Source organism: Wolffia australiana, chromosome 10, assembly GCF_029677425.1.
Source record: "Wolffia australiana isolate 7733 chromosome 10, ASM2967742v1".
NCBI lineage: Eukaryota > Viridiplantae > Streptophyta > Magnoliopsida > Alismatales > Araceae > Wolffia > Wolffia australiana.
The window spans coordinates 10,021,006-10,039,022 of NC_135844.1; the positions used below are offsets into that span (position 1 = coordinate 10,021,006).

At 50.8% G+C, this 18,017-nt stretch overlaps 1 protein-coding gene across 1 annotated transcript; it reads left to right on the forward strand.

Annotated features, from left to right (window-relative positions):
* The first annotated feature begins 16,349 nt into the window (after positions 1-16,349).
* On the forward strand, positions 16,350-17,694 carry LOC144708273 (cytochrome P450 89A2-like). Its single transcript, XM_078581524.1, has 2 exons — positions 16,350-16,603; positions 17,106-17,694. Exons 1-2 carry the CDS (start codon positions 16,350-16,352, stop codon positions 17,692-17,694), a joined length of 843 nt encoding a protein of 280 aa, XP_078437650.1.
* The last annotated feature ends 323 nt before the right edge of the window (positions 17,695-18,017 follow it).

The following is an 18,017-nucleotide window of genomic DNA, read 5'->3' on the forward strand; positions in this document are numbered from 1 at the left end:
GGAAATCTTAGAATGCAGATGATGATGATGATTCCAATGCTGTTGTTGTTGTTGATGATGATTATAAAGTGTTGTTAAATAACTAGACATTTGGAAAAAAAGCTTTAGGTCTAACAGAAAATGTAATGGAGATGATGATGATGCTGATTATAATGCTGTTGTTGTGGATGATGATGATGATAATGACTTGTTAAATACGAAGACATTTGCAAAGAGCTTTATGTCCAACAGAAAAGGTAAAAGTGTGAATGATGATGATGCTGATGATGATGGTGTCGTTGTTTTTGTTGATGTTGATGATGATGATAACAAGTAGTTAAATATTAAGATATTTGCAAAGAGCTTTATGCCAAACAGAAAATATAAGAATGCAGATGATGATGATGCTTATTATGACCCTGTTGTTGTTGGTGATGATGATGTTGACAATGAGTTGTCAAGGAAGAAGACATTTGCAAAGCCCTATGTGTTTAACAGAAAATGTAAGAATGCATATGAACAAGGTTAATGGTGCAATTGCCTGAAAGATCAATAGCAAAATTTATTGCGTACGTTTGAAGGCTGAAATGAATTAGAAAGGATGAGGCATGTTGGTAGTGTGATTTGTCTGTTTTTTCTATAATTCGTCCATACTTCTGAGAATAATGTTCTTGAGAGTATCTGGTTTCTATAGATCATCAACACAGTATCCATGGTAGGTGGTTTGGTTATGACATTTGAACCGTACAAAACATGCATATTATTTGGCCTAATAATTAAGGTACATATATTACGAGATATTCGAGGAGGTTATCAATAAATAATTTAAAATTTCAAGATATCACACGGAGATGATGTGGCATTGCAACCAAATTTATGTAAAATGAGGAGAAAATAAAATATGGTGAAGACAATTTTATGTATGGGTTGATTAGGTCTTGTAGGTTCTAATATTCCTCATGGAGAAGTTTGTTTATCTATCTAAAATAAATAAATTTTTCATCTAGTAATATTCATGTAGTTGACTGAATGTTATTGAGTCACCAATATGATCAAGGAATCTGGAAACAATATTCTTTATTCTCTACTTTCGTTTTGGACTGGATTATTATATTTAATTCAGTCATCATCACTTGGCCAACACTCTGATTCATTAAGATTTTATATAATATTTATTATATACGATTCTAAATAAAAAATATATTGCTTCGTCTTTGTTTCCTTGTTCGATCTTATATATTACATATGATAATAGATCAGACATTTTAGAAAAGGTAATTCAGAGTCTGAATTAGTTGTTCTGTTTTGTTCGTTGGAGACGAACAAAACATTCGCACAAAAGAACCACACAGGGCCTTGTTCTTTGTTCCGTTGGTTTTGTTTAAAACAAACAAAATTCGCACATTCACACAAATTTGCACATTCGCACAAAAGTAGAGCAAAATTCGCACAAACCGAAGAAAAGAACTGCACATGGGTCTGTGTAATGTTCTGTTCGAATTCATCTTTGTTATGTTCAGAAGGCCGAACAGAACGAACAATTCGCACAAAAAGATCAGAATGATCACGTCTAATTCAGACTATGCACCCCGTCCTGTACGGCGATCGTGAGATTACCTTTTCTGAATGTTATTGATTCACCCATATGATCAAGGTGTCTGGAAACAACATTCTTTATTCTGTACCTTCACTTGGCCGACACTCGGATCCGTTGCAATCTTATCTATTATATCCTGTAATAAATATGAAATCTAGCCCTTCATCTCCGTTTCCTCGTTCGATGTTATATATTACCTACTATAATAAATCAGAAATTTCAGAAAAAGTAATTCAGACAACGTACTGCTGTACTATAGGGCGATCGTGAGATTACCTTTTTTGAATGTTATTGGTTCACCCATATGATCAAGGTGTCTGGAAACAACATTCTTTATTCTTTTCTTTGAATCTGAGGGGGTTATCTATACTACTATAATAGGAATTGGTGTACCCTCTGGCCTTTGATTGGCTGAAAAGAGAGTGAGAGAAAAGAGGGCACCCCCTCCCCACTGCTGCCAACCCCCTTCCCAGCCTCCCGCGCCCCCTCCCCGCCGAACGCGAGCCCTCCCCGCCGCCGCCAACCCCTTCCCCACCTCTCGCGCCCCCTTCCCCTCGCCGCCCCGCCCCTTGTCCCCGGCCGCCCGCGCCCCCTCCCCGCCGCGCGCTACCTCCCCGACGCCACCCCGCCCTCCTCCCCCAGCCTCCATCGCCCCCTCCCCACCCCGGCCCCGCCGCCCCCCCCCGGCCTCCCGCGCCCCCTCCCCGCCGCCGCCCCGCCCTCCTCCTCCAGCCTCCCGCACCCCCTCCCCGCCGCGGCCCTGCCCTCCTCCCCCGGCCTCCGACGCCCCCTTCCTGCCGCGCGCTTCCTCCCCGCCGCCACCACCTTTCCCAGCCTCCCGCGTCCTCCCCTCCCTCCTCGCCCCATCCGCGGCCGCCCGCGCCGCCGCCATCCCCCTTCCCCGCCACCCGCGCCCCCTCCCCGCCGCCGCCTCGCCCCTCCCCCGGCCTCCTGCGCCCCCTCCCCCCCGCCCGCCACCCTCTCTCACTGACGACCACCCCCCCTCCCTGCTTGCCTGGGGCGGCTCCACCTGCTCAAGTGGCTCGACCTCCCCCAGGGTCGAGCGGCGGTGGGGAGGGGGCGAGGGGGAAGAGGGGGGGCGAGGGCGGTCGGGGAAGGGGGGTGGCAGTAGGGAGGGGGCGCGGGCGGCCGGGGGAGGAGGGCTGGGTGGCCGGGAAGGGGGGCGCGACGGTAGTGAGGGGGAACGGGCAGGACGGCGGTAGGGAGGGGGCGTGGGAGGAGGGCAAACCGGCGGCTAGGTGGGGGCATGGGTGATGGGGGGAGGGCTGGGGCGACGACATGGAGGGGGCACAGACGGTAGGGGGAGGGCCGGGGCAGCGGCGGGAAGGAGGCAAGTGCAACAGGGGAGGAGGGCAGGCTGGTGGCTAGGATGGGCCGCGGGTGATCGGGGGAGGGCCAGGGCAACAATGGGGAGGGGGCGCAAACGGCCGGCCGGGGGAGGGCCAAGGCAGCGGCAGGAAGGGGGCACTGCATTGTGCAAATATTATGTGCGAAAGGTGCACCACACCCCGCGCAGAGGCACAAAAAATCATCTAAAGGTCACATTGCGAGCAGGCCCCGCTAGTTATATTTAATTCTGTCGTCGTCACTGGGCCAACACTCTGATCCGTTTATGATCTCATCTATTCTATCCTATAATAAAATATATCCCTTCGTCTCCGGTTCCTCATTCTTTATTCCAGATCTGAGTGTGTGGTAGCGGTACAATCCATGTCTTTGGCCACTCTCCTCACAATACGACGTTCCTGATATTACCCTTTCTGAATGTTTTTGCTTCAACCATATGATCAATGTGTCTGAAAGCAACATTCTTTCTTCTCTGCTTTATTTCAGTCATTGTCAATTGGCCGACACTCTACTACTTTATGATCTTTGTGATAAAGACACTTTTCGACCTTGCTAGATAAGGACGCGTACTTTGTTTGCGCGATAAACTTTGTTTGTCAGTGGTCTTCAATACACCCATGTGATCAATAACTTTGAAACAAACTTATTTATCGTAACCCATTTGACCTTCTACCTACCACTTTTGTGGCGACCATTATAACAAGATCCACGTATTTAAGCTGAGGGCGTCGGGCAGTGAAGATCTCCGGGAGAAGAAGAAACATCTGAAGAAGAAGAATATGAATATCATTTGAAGAAGAAGGTCTTGATCTTAATCTTCCGACGCCATGGATACATGGGCCTTGACCACACTGGTCCTCGTCCTCTCCGTTGCCATAGCCTCCGCTCTGAAGATCCGTTAAGCCAAGGGGCTACCGCCCGGGCCCTTCGCCTTCCCTATCCTTTGTAACCTCATCTTCCTGGCCTGCGGCCAATCCAACTTTGAGTTTGTCGTCGGCGATCTCTGGTCCAAATATGGCAAATTCATCACCATCCACCTCAGCGCCCTCCGAATGATCATGGTCGCCGACCTCGCCCACCAGATACTACTCCAGCACGGCTCCGTCTTCGCCAACCGCCCTTCTTCCTTCCTCCACACCCTTACCGCGAATCACAACATCATCAGCACAGCCATGCACGGCCCTCTGTAGACCCTACTCCGTCGCAACCTCGCCACCGAGGTGCTCGGCCCGGGCCGCCTCTGCAAAACCACCGACTCGCGCCAAGGGGCCTTGCAGACCCTCCTCGGCGAGCTCCAATCCATGGAAGATTCCGCCGACGGCGTCGTGCACGTCCGAGACACCTTCCAGTATGCCATCTTCAGCCTCCTCATTTTCCTCTACTTCGGCGAGAGGATGGAGGAGGCCACCATGAGAAAGATCCAGGCCGCGAGAGCAGCGCACGTTTTCCAGTACATTGACATCGCCATCTTCCACATCATCCCCAAGCTCGCGATGTAAACTCGCGCAGAGTAAACAAGGAACAACCTCGCTGGATACGAGCTCAAAGACAACGAGAGGAAGAGAACAAAAAAAATGGAATACTTTCAAGAGGAAGTATCGGTGAACATTACGATATTCTTGTGCACATTTTATCGAACACATGGGCTATTTATTACCCAAAACCAAAGGAAAAAAACAACCTTGAAACATCCTTCCACGTGCACCAATCATCTTCCTCATAACTCAATCCATCGTGCGGTCCTGCTTCATCATCTTAGATCGAGCGGCCGTCCTTCTTTCCTAAAAAATAGAAGAAACTGAAGTTTGCCTTTATTCGGTACGTCTGACGAGCTTCTTTTCTTCAAGAAGATCGCTGTTGATCTTCTAATCATCAGGATCATATACCTTCAATCTCCTCCTTGATCCTGAATGCTCGGATCTATTTTCAGTAGACCCAATTTATCACGGAATTCACAGAACTTAATCTTCCCCAGAGATTTTGTGAAAATGTCAGCAATTTGTTCCTCAGTTCTCACATACTTAACAGTGATTCTTCCATCTTCGATACAGTCTCTGATGAAGTGAAAATTTGTATCAATGAGCTTCGTCTGACTGTGGTGAATAGGATTTCTGCTTAGCTCAATGGCAGATTTGTTATCAACCTTTATTTCCACCATCTTTGGGAATTCATTCTTCAACTCCCCGAGCAATCTGCTCAGCCATATTCCTTGGCAGGCAGCTGAGGTAGTAGCTATACACTCTGCTTGAAAGGAGGATAGAGCAACTACCTTCTGCTTCAAACTGCTCCAGCTTATTGCCATAGTACCGTAGAAGAAAATTATTCCAGAAGTACTTTTTTTATCACTTAAATCTCCAGCGAAATCGCTATCGCTGTACCCTATTAGCTTGGCTGATTCTTGGCCCTTTTCATAGACTAGACCATAACTCAAAGTCCCCTTCACATACCTCAGTACTCGTTTTGCTGCAAGCAGATACCTTGAGTTTCGATTTTGCATAAAATGACTCAGATAACTCACACTGTATGTTAAATCGGGCCTGGTGTGAGTAAGATATCTCAAACTTCCAATAAGGCTTCTGTAATTGCTGACATTCACCTCAGACCCTTCATTTTCGTTGAAGTTCAATCTAACTTCCATTGGAGTTTGAGACGGATTGCACTCTAGCATTACAAAAACTTCAAGCAATTTAGTATAATATCTGCTCTGTTTCATTGTTATCTTTACTGGTTCTTGCGTGAATTCGATTCCCAGATATGAGGACAACAATCCGAGGTCACTAATATCAAACTCCTCCATTTGGCCTTTAAATTTCTGAATTTCAGATTTCTTTGATCAAGTAATGATTAGATCGTGACCATAAACTCCCACGAGTAAACTGAAATCTTCTCCATGCTTCAAATAGAGTGCATGTTCTAATCTGCTCCTTTTGAAACCAATGGTGGATAGAGTTCTGTTCACCCTGAAATACCAAGCTCGTGGGGCTTGCTTAAGCCCACATAGAGCTTTCTTGAGCTTCAGCACACATTCTTATTTTCCTCTGGTGATGAATCCTTCAGGCTGTTTAACATAAATCTCATCCTGAATATCACCATTCAGAAATGCGGATTTCACATCAAGATGATGAATATCCCAATTTCCCTGTGCAGCCAAGGCAACTATGAATCTGACTGTCTCAGATCTGGCAACTAGGGCAACAACTTCATCGTAGTCAGTGCCTGGTTTTTGAGAGTAACCCTTGACCACCAAGCGAGCTTTATGCCTTATAACTTTGCCTTCTTCATTCTTCTTGATCCTGTATATCCATTTTAGTCTGATGGGTTTACATTTTTCTGGAGGATTTGTTAGCTCCCATGTATCGTTCTTCAGAATGATCTTCATTTCTTCTTCCATGGCGACTTGCCAGCATGGATCTTTAATGGCTTCATCAAAGTTCGCAGGCTCTTCTCTGACCACGAAATAGTCTTCAACTGCTTCTGTTACTGGCGACGTTCTTTCATAAATTTCTTGAAGATTTCTCATCCCTCTTGGAGCTTCTGAGATGGAACTTCCAGTCTGCTGACTTGATTCGCTTTGAGCATTGTCTTCTACAAATGATTCTGCAGAATTGTGTGCATCTTAGTGTAACTTAGTACCAATCAAATCTCTAGGTGAACTTTGAAGTCAAAATTCACCAATTTTGCTGGAATCTTCATCGTTATTCCAGTCCCAAGCTCTATCTTCTTCAAATATGGTATCCCTGCTTACCAAAACCTTTGAAGAACACACGATCATAACACCCGTGGGCTTTGCTCCCAGTCTCATAGCCAATGAAGATAGTTGGTTGACTTCGATCATCAAGTTTCTTCAAGTGTCCACAAGTATTCTTCACATAGGCAATCGATCCAAACACCCTTAGGTTTTCGATATTGGGTTTCTTCCCCTCCCACTTCTCGTAAGGTGTCATTCCTTCTAAGCTTTTTGTTGAAGACCGATTCAGCACATAGACACACGTGCTGACAGCTTCAGCCCATAATTCAAGAGGAAGCTTCTTTTCTTTGAGCATACTGCGAACCAAGGACATAATAGTCCTATTTCTCCTTTCTACTATTCCGTTGTGCTGAGGCATATACGGTGCAGTGAGTTGCCTCTTGATTCTTTCTGCATCACAAAAGGATTTGAACTCTTTTGACAGAAATTCCCCACCTATGTCTGTCCTCAAACATTTGATCTTGGTATCTTTCTCATTTTCTGCCAGCGCTTTAAACTTTTGAAAAGCTCCAAACGCATCTGACTTATTCTTCAACATGGAGACCCATATTAACTTCGAGAAATTGTCAACAAGTAGGAAGAAATACCTGTTTCCTCCAAATGAAACTGGAGATATTGGGCGACATATGTCTGCATAAACCAGCTCCAATGGATTCTGAGATATTTTATCTCTAGAATTTGGGAATAGTTTTCGAACTTGCTTCCCAATGATACAGCTTTTGCAGAACTCTTCTGGAATGTTGATAGCTGGTAGTCCACAGACCATCTTCTCTTTCGACATAGTGTGCAATGTATGGTAGCTTTGATGACAGAATCTTTCATGCCACAGGGAAGCTCTTCTTTCTCCCTCAGAAAGTAAACAGGTTTTTAAAATTATCAAGTTAATGAGATAGAGTTTACTTGCTGTTTTGCTTACTTTCGCCAGAAGTGCTCTTGAGGTGTCGTAGACATGAAGAGTGCCATTCTTCAAGCTGATTTGATATCCCTTGTCATCAAATACTCCAAGGCTGAGTATGTTAACCTTCAAGTTAGGCGTGTATAACACCTTATGCAGGCTAATAATGTTTCCATTAGCACACTCCACATCAATTGTACCTTTCCCTTCATACTGAATTACTGACCCCTCTCAAAAATGAACTGTACCTGTCTTGGTACTATCCAGGTAATTAAAATTTCTTATTACCTGTCATGTGTGAGGTTGCTTCTGTGTCGAGATACCATAGGTTTGAAGACAACGCATCTCCATGAAGCCCTTGAAAGAGAATGTCCTCAGTTTCCTCATAGACTGCCATCAACAGAGCAGATTCTTGTTTGCTTTTTGCTGCAACTAGATTGACCTTCTATTCCTTCTTGTCTATACGACATTCACTTTTGAAGTGCCCATATTTCTGACATTTAAAACATTTTACCTTTGACTTGTCAAAAGTTCTGTTGTCTTCATCTTCATGAGATTCTGAGTTGCTTCTTCCACGTCCTCTTCGAGAGTTCCTTCCTTTGCCTCTACCACGACCTCAAATGGAAGAACTTTGACCAAGATTGTCTTTCTTAGTCTTATCCAATGCTCTGGTCAAGAGTGCTTGCTCCTCCTCTCTAGCTTCTCGTTCATTGAGCCTTAGCTCATGAACTTTCAGAGAACCAATCACTTCTTCCACGGTCATAATGCTTAAATCACAAAAATACTCAAGAAGTTTACCTTGACGGCGTAGCTTTAAGAAGTTTACCCACAACTTGTCTTTCAGGTAGCCTTTCTCCAAGACTCCTTGGCTCTCCCACCACTTTAGTGAACCTGTGAGAGAAATCTTCTACGGTTTCATCTTTCTTCATTGAAAGATTCTCAAACTCTCTTCTCAAGCCTTGCACCGTGGACTCTATGATTCTTTCAACTCCAAGATTTGAAGTCTTCAGAATCTCCCAATTCTCTTTTGCCGACTTATTGGTGTCCAACTGATCCATGACATCTTCAGGAATGGCTGAGAGAATTGTAGACAGGGCTAGGCGATCCTCTTCCTGTTCGTCTCCTCACTGAAAACCACACTCCAAAGTCCATTTGCTTCAAGATGAACCTCCATTCTTATTACCCATTGCCTGTAATTCGTCTTGGACAATAATAGAGATGGAAATTCACATGTAGGAAGAATTCTTGGTGCCTCAGCTTCAGCTGCGCCTTGCTTCTCAGCTGATGTTGATGTCTCTCCTCTCCTCGGCATCTTCACGGGTGCTTGGAATCAGAACTGCTCTAATACCACTTCTTAGCTAGTGCAGAGTAAACAAGGAACAACCTTGCTGGATCTGAGCTCAAAGACAACGAGAGAAAGAGAACAAAAAAAATGGACTACTTTCAAGAAAAAGTATCGGAGAACATTCTGATATTCTTGTACACATTTTATCGAACACATGGGCTATTTATTACCCAAAAGAAAAGAAAAAACAGCCTTGAAACGTCCTTCCACGTGGACCAATCATCTTCCTCATAACTCAATCCATTGTGCGGTCCTGCTTCATCGTCTTAGATCGAGCGGCTGTCCTTCTTTCCTGAAAAATAGAAGAAATTGAAGTTTGTTTTTGTTAGTGAGATAGGCCCTATATGGCTAATGGGCCCTGTTCTATTAGCCCATTAGCCCTTACTCACATTCTCTCTCCTAGGGTACAAATACCCTTTCTCGTGTAACCTCTAAGTATGAGATTATCATTCTCCTTCTTCCTCTGGTCTCATCATCCTTCTCCATCTTCTTCCTCCTAACCTAACCTAGGTTAGGATTCCACATGGTATCAGGGCACAGCTCTTGATCTCCTTTCATCCCTAGCCCTACTGCCACTGTCTGCTCCGCAGACTCACCAGCCAGCCAGCGGATTCTCCCCCTCCCCCTCTTTGCTTCTTCTTCCACCGCAGCCACAGGCACCGTCTCCCGCCGCCGGCCGCAACCCACAGACCGTAGGCGCAGCCCGCACACCGCAGGCACAGCCCGCGACCACCAGACGCAGCCCGCACACCGTAGGCGCCGCCCGCGACAACCGGCCGCAGCCCGCAGACCGCAGCGCAGCTCGCACCTCGCAGCGCAGCGCAGCCGCACTCGCAGCGCAGCCGCACTCGCAGCGCAGCCGCGACGCCGGCCGCGTAGCAGCCGTAGCCGAAGCCCGCACGCCACAGGCGCCGCCCGAGACAGCGCCGCAGCACAGCCGCACGCCGCAGCGCAGCTCGCGATCACGCCGTCGCAGCCCACTGACCGCAGCCCACCGACCGCAGCCCATCGACCGCAGCCGCAGCCCGCACGCCGCAGTGCAGCCCGCGGCGGTGGCCGGCTCCGCGAACCGCCGGCGCAGCCGCACGGCGCAGCGCAGCCTGCAATCGCCGGTCGTAGCCAGCAGCGCGGCGCAGCCCGTACGGCGCAAGCGCTGCCCGCGACCGCCGGCTGCAGCCGTCGACCGCAGGCACAGCCCGCACGCCGCAGGCGCAGCCCGCGACCGCTGGCCGCAGACCGTAGGCGTAGCCCGCACGCTGTAGGTGCAGTCCGCAACCGCTAGCCGTAGCGAACAGCCATAGGCATAGCCCGCACGCCACAGGCGCCGCCCGCGACAGCAGACCACCGCCCGTAGGCGCAGCCTGCAAGCACGAGTGCAGCCCGCGAACCGCAGGCCGCAGCCGCAGCTGCAGCCCGCCACATGCAGCTTGCAGGTCACAACCGCAGCCTACAGCCCGCAGTCCATCACCGTAGCCAGCAGCCGTAGGCCGCCAGCCGCCATCGCAGTCCCCGGCGGCCGCCAGCCTGACCATGTCTACGTTCAACTTTGGGCCCTCTCCACATGAGAATCTCCCGGTGCAGCCTCCTGTCTTCACCGCGGCTGACTTCGGGCGAGACTTACCCTCTCCAAAGATTGGTCTTCCTCTCCCACCTGCTCCTGACTGTTGTCGGCTGAGCGCTCCGCAACTACTGGCCTGGATCAAATTTGTGGTGTCCACGCTGAAGGCCCGTCTTCTCCACAAGCACTTGATTCTGCCCGCCCCTGCCGCTGACTGACCCGCACTATGGTGCATTCGACGCCGAGCAGCACTTCGTCCACTCTTGGCTGCTGAACCACACGCTCTCTCCCTCGGTCTATGACAAGTTTCTTCACTTGACTACTCCAAAGGAGATTTGGGATCATGCCCACAAGTATTATGGCCACGATGCCGATCACTGGCGGATCTTCTCGCTAGTGGAGCGCGCTGGTGCCCTACGCCAAGGGACGATATCCATCATGGACTATAGCTCGGCCCACACTACACTCTGGCGGGAGGTTGACTACTACATGCCCTTTGGTGATCCGAACGGCGTTGATCGCCGCCACGCTCTTCGCCTTCGTTTCTTGTCATTCCTTGACCGCCTCAACCCGGAGTATGCCGAGGTTCGTCGCACGACTTTGCACACCAAGGGCACTCTCCCGGAGTTTGACGCGGTGGTCAAGGAGTTGATCGAGATGGAGAGCAACCTTCGCCACGATCGCTCTGAGGTGGTTCCCCCGGCCGACTCTACCGCCTTGATCTCCCGCTCGGGGGATCCTCTGGGTTGTTGCCGCGCCCCTCAGAGCCACCTAAATCTCTTTCCCCGGACCAGGCCTCCGACCCGCGGGACAAGCTAGTCTGCACACGGCGAAGAGGTGTAGGAAAAAGCAGCTTGATCTTCAAGCTGCTAAGGATGCATGATGGCGCAGCCTCACCAGACGTCATCGAGCCAGCACGCGAGGAGCCACCGGACGTCATCGAGCCAGATCGCGAGGAGCCACCATCGTCATCGAGCCCACCACCGTCACGTGTCCAGCCGACAAGACGAGCCGCCACAGCGACGCGTGACCCCGAGTTCAAATACTCGGCATGACGTACACGCACATCATCATCAGAAGATCCCACTTTTCCCCTTCGCTTTCGTTTTGTATCTTATCTTTCGTCTCTTTACATCTTTTATTTTTCGTCACCGTGTCTTACGGGTCGTTGTGTACTGAGGGGAAGAGCCCATATGAGGACATCTTCCCCTCACATGGGCCTAACAAGCCCATTATCTTTCTTTTCCTATTTTCTTATCTTTTTCTTTGTTGTTAAACGGGGGGCCCACCTTCACCCATTATATAAGGGGAAGATGTGGGCGTCCAAGACCACTCTTTGAACAAATTGGGAAGTTATTTTCTACGTGGAGTCGAAGAGTCACGTTCGTAGAGAGGAAGAAGGAAAGAAGAAGAAGAAGAAGAAGAAAGGAGAAGAAGGAGGAGAAGAAGAAAGGAAAGGAGAAGAAGAAGGAGAAGAGGAAAGGAAGAAAGAGGAAGAGGAGCACCACCCGCCGGACGCCTGCCGCCGTTCGTCGCCCGACCGCCGCCGTCCGCTGCCCACGGCCGTAGAAACCGCTGGCGCCGCTCCTGCCAGCTTTGTCACTGTCCCCGCCGTTCCCGCACGTCCCACCACCGCCCTTTCTCCCTCTCCATCTCCTATCACCACCCTCTTTCTCATCCCGCAGCCGTACATCCATTCCTCATCCTTCCCCTCCCCGCTCGGCCGTGCATTCTGTCCACTTCCCGCATCTATCATCGTCCCTCCCCCTCCCTCTCATCATCCACTCCACTTCTCTGGCTTCATAACCACTTCCCCTCCCCCATGCCGCTCGCTCTCGTGCCCCTCCTTTCTTCCCCGCCACATTAACCCCTTCTACTGCTTCTCCCCATCGTGCTCTCACTCCCCATTTCCCGTCCGTTCCTGCCATCTGCCCCCTCCCAGAGGCGCGCGCGCCCTTCACCCGCCGGTGAATTCCCCTCGTGCTCGCCAACTACTCACCCCTTCTGCCGCATCGCCCTTTTCCCCTCCATCATCCACCCTCCAGCCAATCCCACCGCCGAACACGCCATCAACCGATATCCCCATCTTCCCACCTGTGGCGACCCATTCTGGTTGGCAGACGCTTAGTGAGCGCGGTTTCGTGCCCCGTCCTCGATTCCAGCGATCGGCGTTGCATCGATCGGGCGACCCCGTCAACGTTCGAGCTGCTGCCGGTGACAACTACTCCAGCGCCCGCACCCTCGCCAACATCTGCCTGCCGCCTCGGACTCCCACTTCCCTACGGATCTCCGATTACGAATATTAGTCACCAGCGCGACGAAGGTATCCCTTACACCCGCTCTCCATACGTCCTTTACCTTCTTCAGTGCACTTTCGGTTCGCCTCTACTGCGCTCGGGTTAGATAGGTGAGCGTGAGACAGGTTGAGACAACGATGACATTTCACGAGAGTCTTTACCCGTCCAGTACGAGTCGGGAACACTGGACGTGTGTGAGCACTTCAGCGGGAATTTCCCGTCGGTGACGTACTCGCCCTCGACCCTCTCAAGCAAGGTTCAGAAGGCCCGTCGGGCTTCACTCAGGCGACCCATCATTTCTCTGGAACGGCAATCACTGCTTGTCGGCGCACGCACGTACGATATTAGGACTTTCATTCATTCTTATCGTGATTTATACCTGTTCACTCGCATTCATCGGACGACGTCCTTTGACGCAGTCCGATTAGTTAGCGATACAACACCAAGCCCATACCCTCGGTGATGACCGGACGACGTCGTGACGATGTTCGGCATCAATGCAAAAGCTCATGTCGCTGCCGTCTCCCCCGCCGCCGCAGCTCCTGTACCCGGCAGCTCGGCAGTCTCCATGGAGCAGTTACAAGCCGATCTTGCCCGTTTGTCTGCACAGTTGACTGCCTTGCAGACCCAGCCTATAGCCTCCTTCGGGACGTTCGGTGCACCCCTTGGCTCTTCTTCTGATCAATGGTACTGTCGACATACGGCTCTCACTGCCCCTCTCGTGTCGGATACCACTTGGGTGCTTGATACGGGGGCCACGGAACACATGACACCCTTCAATCACCGTTTCGTATCCTACGAGCGGCATAGTGGGACTCGGGCTGTCCTCACTACTGGTGGTGGACGTCTCCAAGTGGCTGGCATCGGGACTATCCATGTGGACGGTCTCGGTCTCATCCACAACGTCCTCCATGTTCTGTCTCTCCGTGCTTTGCTTATGTCACCACAGCGCCTTGTCGATGCGGTTCAGTGCTCCTTCCACATCCAACCTGACAGGATCTTCTTGTCTAACAAGGTGCGGAGGACTACACCGATTAGGCGGGACCGGGGGTTGCTATTGTTCGAGGATGGGTGCCGATCGTGCTTTATGGTGCAGCGCAGTCTACACACCACTGCTGAGTCTCGCCACGACCGTCTCCAACTTGCTCACCAGCGCCTCGGGCACCCACCGTTCTCTACTTTACTGCGTCTGTTTCCGTCTTTATGTATGGGCTCGGACCTTAAGACTGTTGTTTGTGAGGCATGCCAATTAGCCAAACATCAACGTTCATCTTTTGCTCCGTCGGCTTGCCATACGACGGTACCGCTATATCGGATCCACAGTGATGTCTGGGGGCCGGCTCCGCAGTCCAGCTTGAAGGGGCACCGCTGGTTTTTGATCTTCGTCGACGAGGCCACACGCTACACATGGACGTACTTGCTTCCAGCCAAATCGGCTGTAGCGGCCATGGTTCAGCAGTTTTGTGCGATGGTTCAGACCCAGTTTGGCCGTCCTATTCAGCGGTTCCGCTCGGACAATGCTCGTGACTACGTCAACCACGAGTTGACATCCTACTTTGCCGCACGGGGCATTCTCCATGAGACGTCGTGCGTTGCCACCCCAGAGCAAAATGGCATGGCAGAACGTCGTATTGGCTATGTGACGTCCACTGCCCGCACCTTGCTGTTGAATTACTCGGTTCTGTGGATGTATTGGGGAGAAGCCGTCTTGACGGCGACTCATCTCATCAACCACCTGCCCTCTCAGCCTCTTCAAATCAGCAGTCCGATCGATCGGATGTCCGCTGCATTTCCTGCCGTGACGCTGCGTACCAACCTCCTTCCCTGTGTCTTTGGGTGCACTGTGTACGTCCACGACACGGCCCCTACCTTGACGAAGCTTGACGCTCGGGCCCTCAAGTGCATCTTCATCGGCTACTCCTCTCTCCAAAAAGGGTACAAATGTTTTCACCCTTGTACTCGGTGATTTCTTATTTCTGCGAAAGTTACCTTTGCCGAATTCCAACCCTTCTTTGGCTCCTCCTCTTCTTCTGGCCTTCCGCCGGAAGAGGCCTCGTCGTCTCCCTTTTTGGACCCCTTCCCTAGTGTCACGTCCACAGCACCCCCTCCCCAGCCCACGGACGTCACCCGAGTTCCTCCACCTCCTCATGACTCCTCTCCTGTGGTGGCCTCCGACTCATGTCCATCCACGGAGTCCCCACCTCTGGTGTCCTCTCCTCCGACCCATGTCAATTCCTCTCCTTTGCTTTCACCTTCCTCCGAGTCATCCGCCCCTACTATGACATCCTCTCCCACTTCCATCGCTTCCGCTCCCACCTCTCTTGCCCCTCCATCTCCGTCGGCTCCCCCTGGCACTGATGATGACCCCATCGGTTGGCCGATTGCCCTTCGCAAAGGGGTTCGCCAGTGCACTCGCAACCCTCTGTATCCCCTTTCTCACTACCTTTCCTATGACCGCCTGAGTCCTCCATACCGTCTATTTTTGACCCGCATTGCTTCGGTTTCTGTCCCATGCTGTCTTGCCGATGCCCTTGCCTGTCCTCATTGGAAGGCGGCCATGGACGAAGAAATGTGTGCCTTGGTCAAAAATCACACTTGGGATGTGGTTCCTCTCCCGCCACGAAAGAAGGCCGTGGGGTGCAAGTGGGTTCATACCCCGAAGCACCGTGCGGATGGGTCCCTTGAACGTTGCAAGTCTTGGCTCGTTGCTCGGGGCTTTACGCAGTTTTATGGGATCGACTACTTTGAGACCTTCTCTCTCGTCGTGAAAATGGAATTCGTCCGTCTCCTCTTGGCTCTCGCTGCTCATCATGGGTGCCTGATTCGGCAATTTGATGTCAAGAATGCCTTTCTCCACGACGACCTTGAGGAAGAGGTCTACATGAGCCACCCTCCCGTGTACCCTCTTGGCCCTCTGGGAACCGTCTATCGATTACGAAAGTCCTTGTACAGACTGAAGCAGTCGCCGCGGATGTGGTTTGGTCGCTTCTCCTCCGTCATGCGTGCTGAAGGCTACACCTAGAGCAACGGGGATGCTACCATCTTTTTTCGGCATGGCCCGCCCGGGGTAGCTATCCTGGTGGTCTACGTCGACGATATCCTCATTATTGGCTCAGATACTATTGAAGCCGCCCGCCTCAGACGTGCTCTTACTCAGGAATTTGAGATTAAGGCACTCGGCCCCCTTCGTTATTTTTTGGGCCTTGAGGTCGCCTACTCGTCTCGCGGCATTTTCGTCTCCCAACAGAAGTACATTGTTGACCTGCTGACACTGACCGGTATGACAGACTGCTCTCCACTCCAGACGCCCATTGATCCCAACGTGAAGTTGGGTGAAGGGGTTGACTCTCCGCCGGTCAACCCCTACTAGTATCAGCAGCTGGTGGGGAAGCTTCTGTATTTGACTCACACTCAGCCCGACATTAGCTTCGCCGTCAACCTACTCAGCCATTTCATGCATGCTCTGCATGAGATTCATTGCCAGGCCGCCAATCGGGTTCTTGCATACCTGAAAGGCTGCCCTAGGAAGGGCCTCCTCTTCCCACGGAGCACTGACACCACTATGAAGGTTTATACAGATGCTGCTTTTGCCGGGTCCGTCGACGACTACCGTTCCACCACCGGGTACTGTGCCTTCGTGTTCGGTGGCCTTGTCAGTTGGAAGTGCAGTAAGCAGGACAAGGTGTCCCGCTCTAGTGCCGAGGCAGAATTTTGGGCCCTTGCCGATGGGGCTTCGGAAGGCCAGTGGATCTACGGGATCTTGTGCGAACGTCGCGTCAAGTATTCCGGTCCGATTCACTTCTACTGCGACAACAAGTCAGCCATTGCCCTGCCCAGAAATCCTGGCCAGACCGGTCGGATCAAGCACATGGAGCGTGACCGCTACTTCTTCAAGGAGCGGATGGACGAGGGCATCTTCGACCTCAATTTTGTGTCTTCCTCCGACCAGGCCGCCGACGTCCTCACCAAGGGCCTGTCTAACCCCCTCCTAGTGCGTGCGGTCTCCAAGCTCGGCATGGACGACATTCATACCTCGCTTGCGGGGGGCTGTTAGTGAGATAGGCCCTATATGGCTAATGGGCCCTGTTCTATTAGCCCATTAGCCCTTACTCACATTCTCTCTCCTAGGGTACAAATACCCTTTCTCGTGTAACCTCTAAGTATGAGATTATCATTCTCCTTCTTCCTCTGGTCTCATCATCCTTCTCCATCTTCTTCCTCCTAACCTAACCTAGGTTAGGATTCCACAGTTTTTATTCGGTACATCTAGCGAGCTTCTTTTCTTCTAGAAGATCGATGTTGATCTTCTAATCATCAGGATCATATACTTTCACATGAGACCGCTCTTCAGAGCCCGCTGGAAGCGCCTCGAGGGCGTTATACAACACCAACAAGACGTCTTCCTTCCATTGATAGAATCTCGGCACCGAGAGAGACAAATTTCTCAAAGATTTTGCTATCTAGACTCTCTTCTCGCCTTGGAGCTTGCCGAGGAAGGCGGGAGGAAGCTCTCCAAGGAGGAGATATTTTTTCTCTGCGTGGAGTTCTTCGACGGGGGCGCGGAGACGACGTCCACGGCATTGGAGTGGATCATGGCGAACCACGTCAAGCAGCCTGACCTGCAAGAGAGGTTGTTTAAAGAAGTGGGATCACGCACAGAGGAAGAAAACTTGCACTTGAGGCCGTTCTTGAAGGCGGTGGTGGTGGAGGGGCTGAGGCACCATTCACATGCTCACTTTCTAATAATCCACTCTACTACAGAAGAGATGAGGCTGGTGGGTTACACCATTCCCAAGGGTACCACCGTTAACTTTGGGGTGGAGGCGATGAACTTAGATGAGGGTACATGGAGAGAGCCTTTGAAATTTAGGCTGGAGAGGTTCCTTGATGGGCGCAAAGGAGAGTGAGTGGATCTGACAGGGAGGAAGAAGATTCAGATGTTGACGTTCGGTGCTGGGTGGAGGATTTGCCCGGGGATGAATCTTGCGCTGATGGAGCTTGAATACTTTGTCGCCAATCTCGTGGGAAAGTTTTGATGGGAGGCTGTGGATGATGTCGACTTGTTTGAGAAGTTGGCGGTCACCGTGATGATGAAGAACCCACTTCATGCCCACATCTCGCCCAGGTGATGATGATGATGCTGTTGTTGTTGATAATGATGAGAATAATGAGGATGATGATGAAGATATGGCGCTAAATAAGAAGGGATTTTTCAAAGGGTATAGCACTC

Excerpts from the sequence above, each read along its gene's own strand:
- LOC144708273 (XM_078581524.1), top strand. The coding sequence starts at position 16,350 with ATGAAGGTTTATACAGATGCTGCTTTTGCCGGGTCCGTCGACGACTAC. Across the intron at positions 16,604-17,105 it reads CACTTCTACTGCGACAACAA|GATCATATACTTTCACATGA; the intron begins GTCAGCCATTGC and ends TCTAATCATCAG.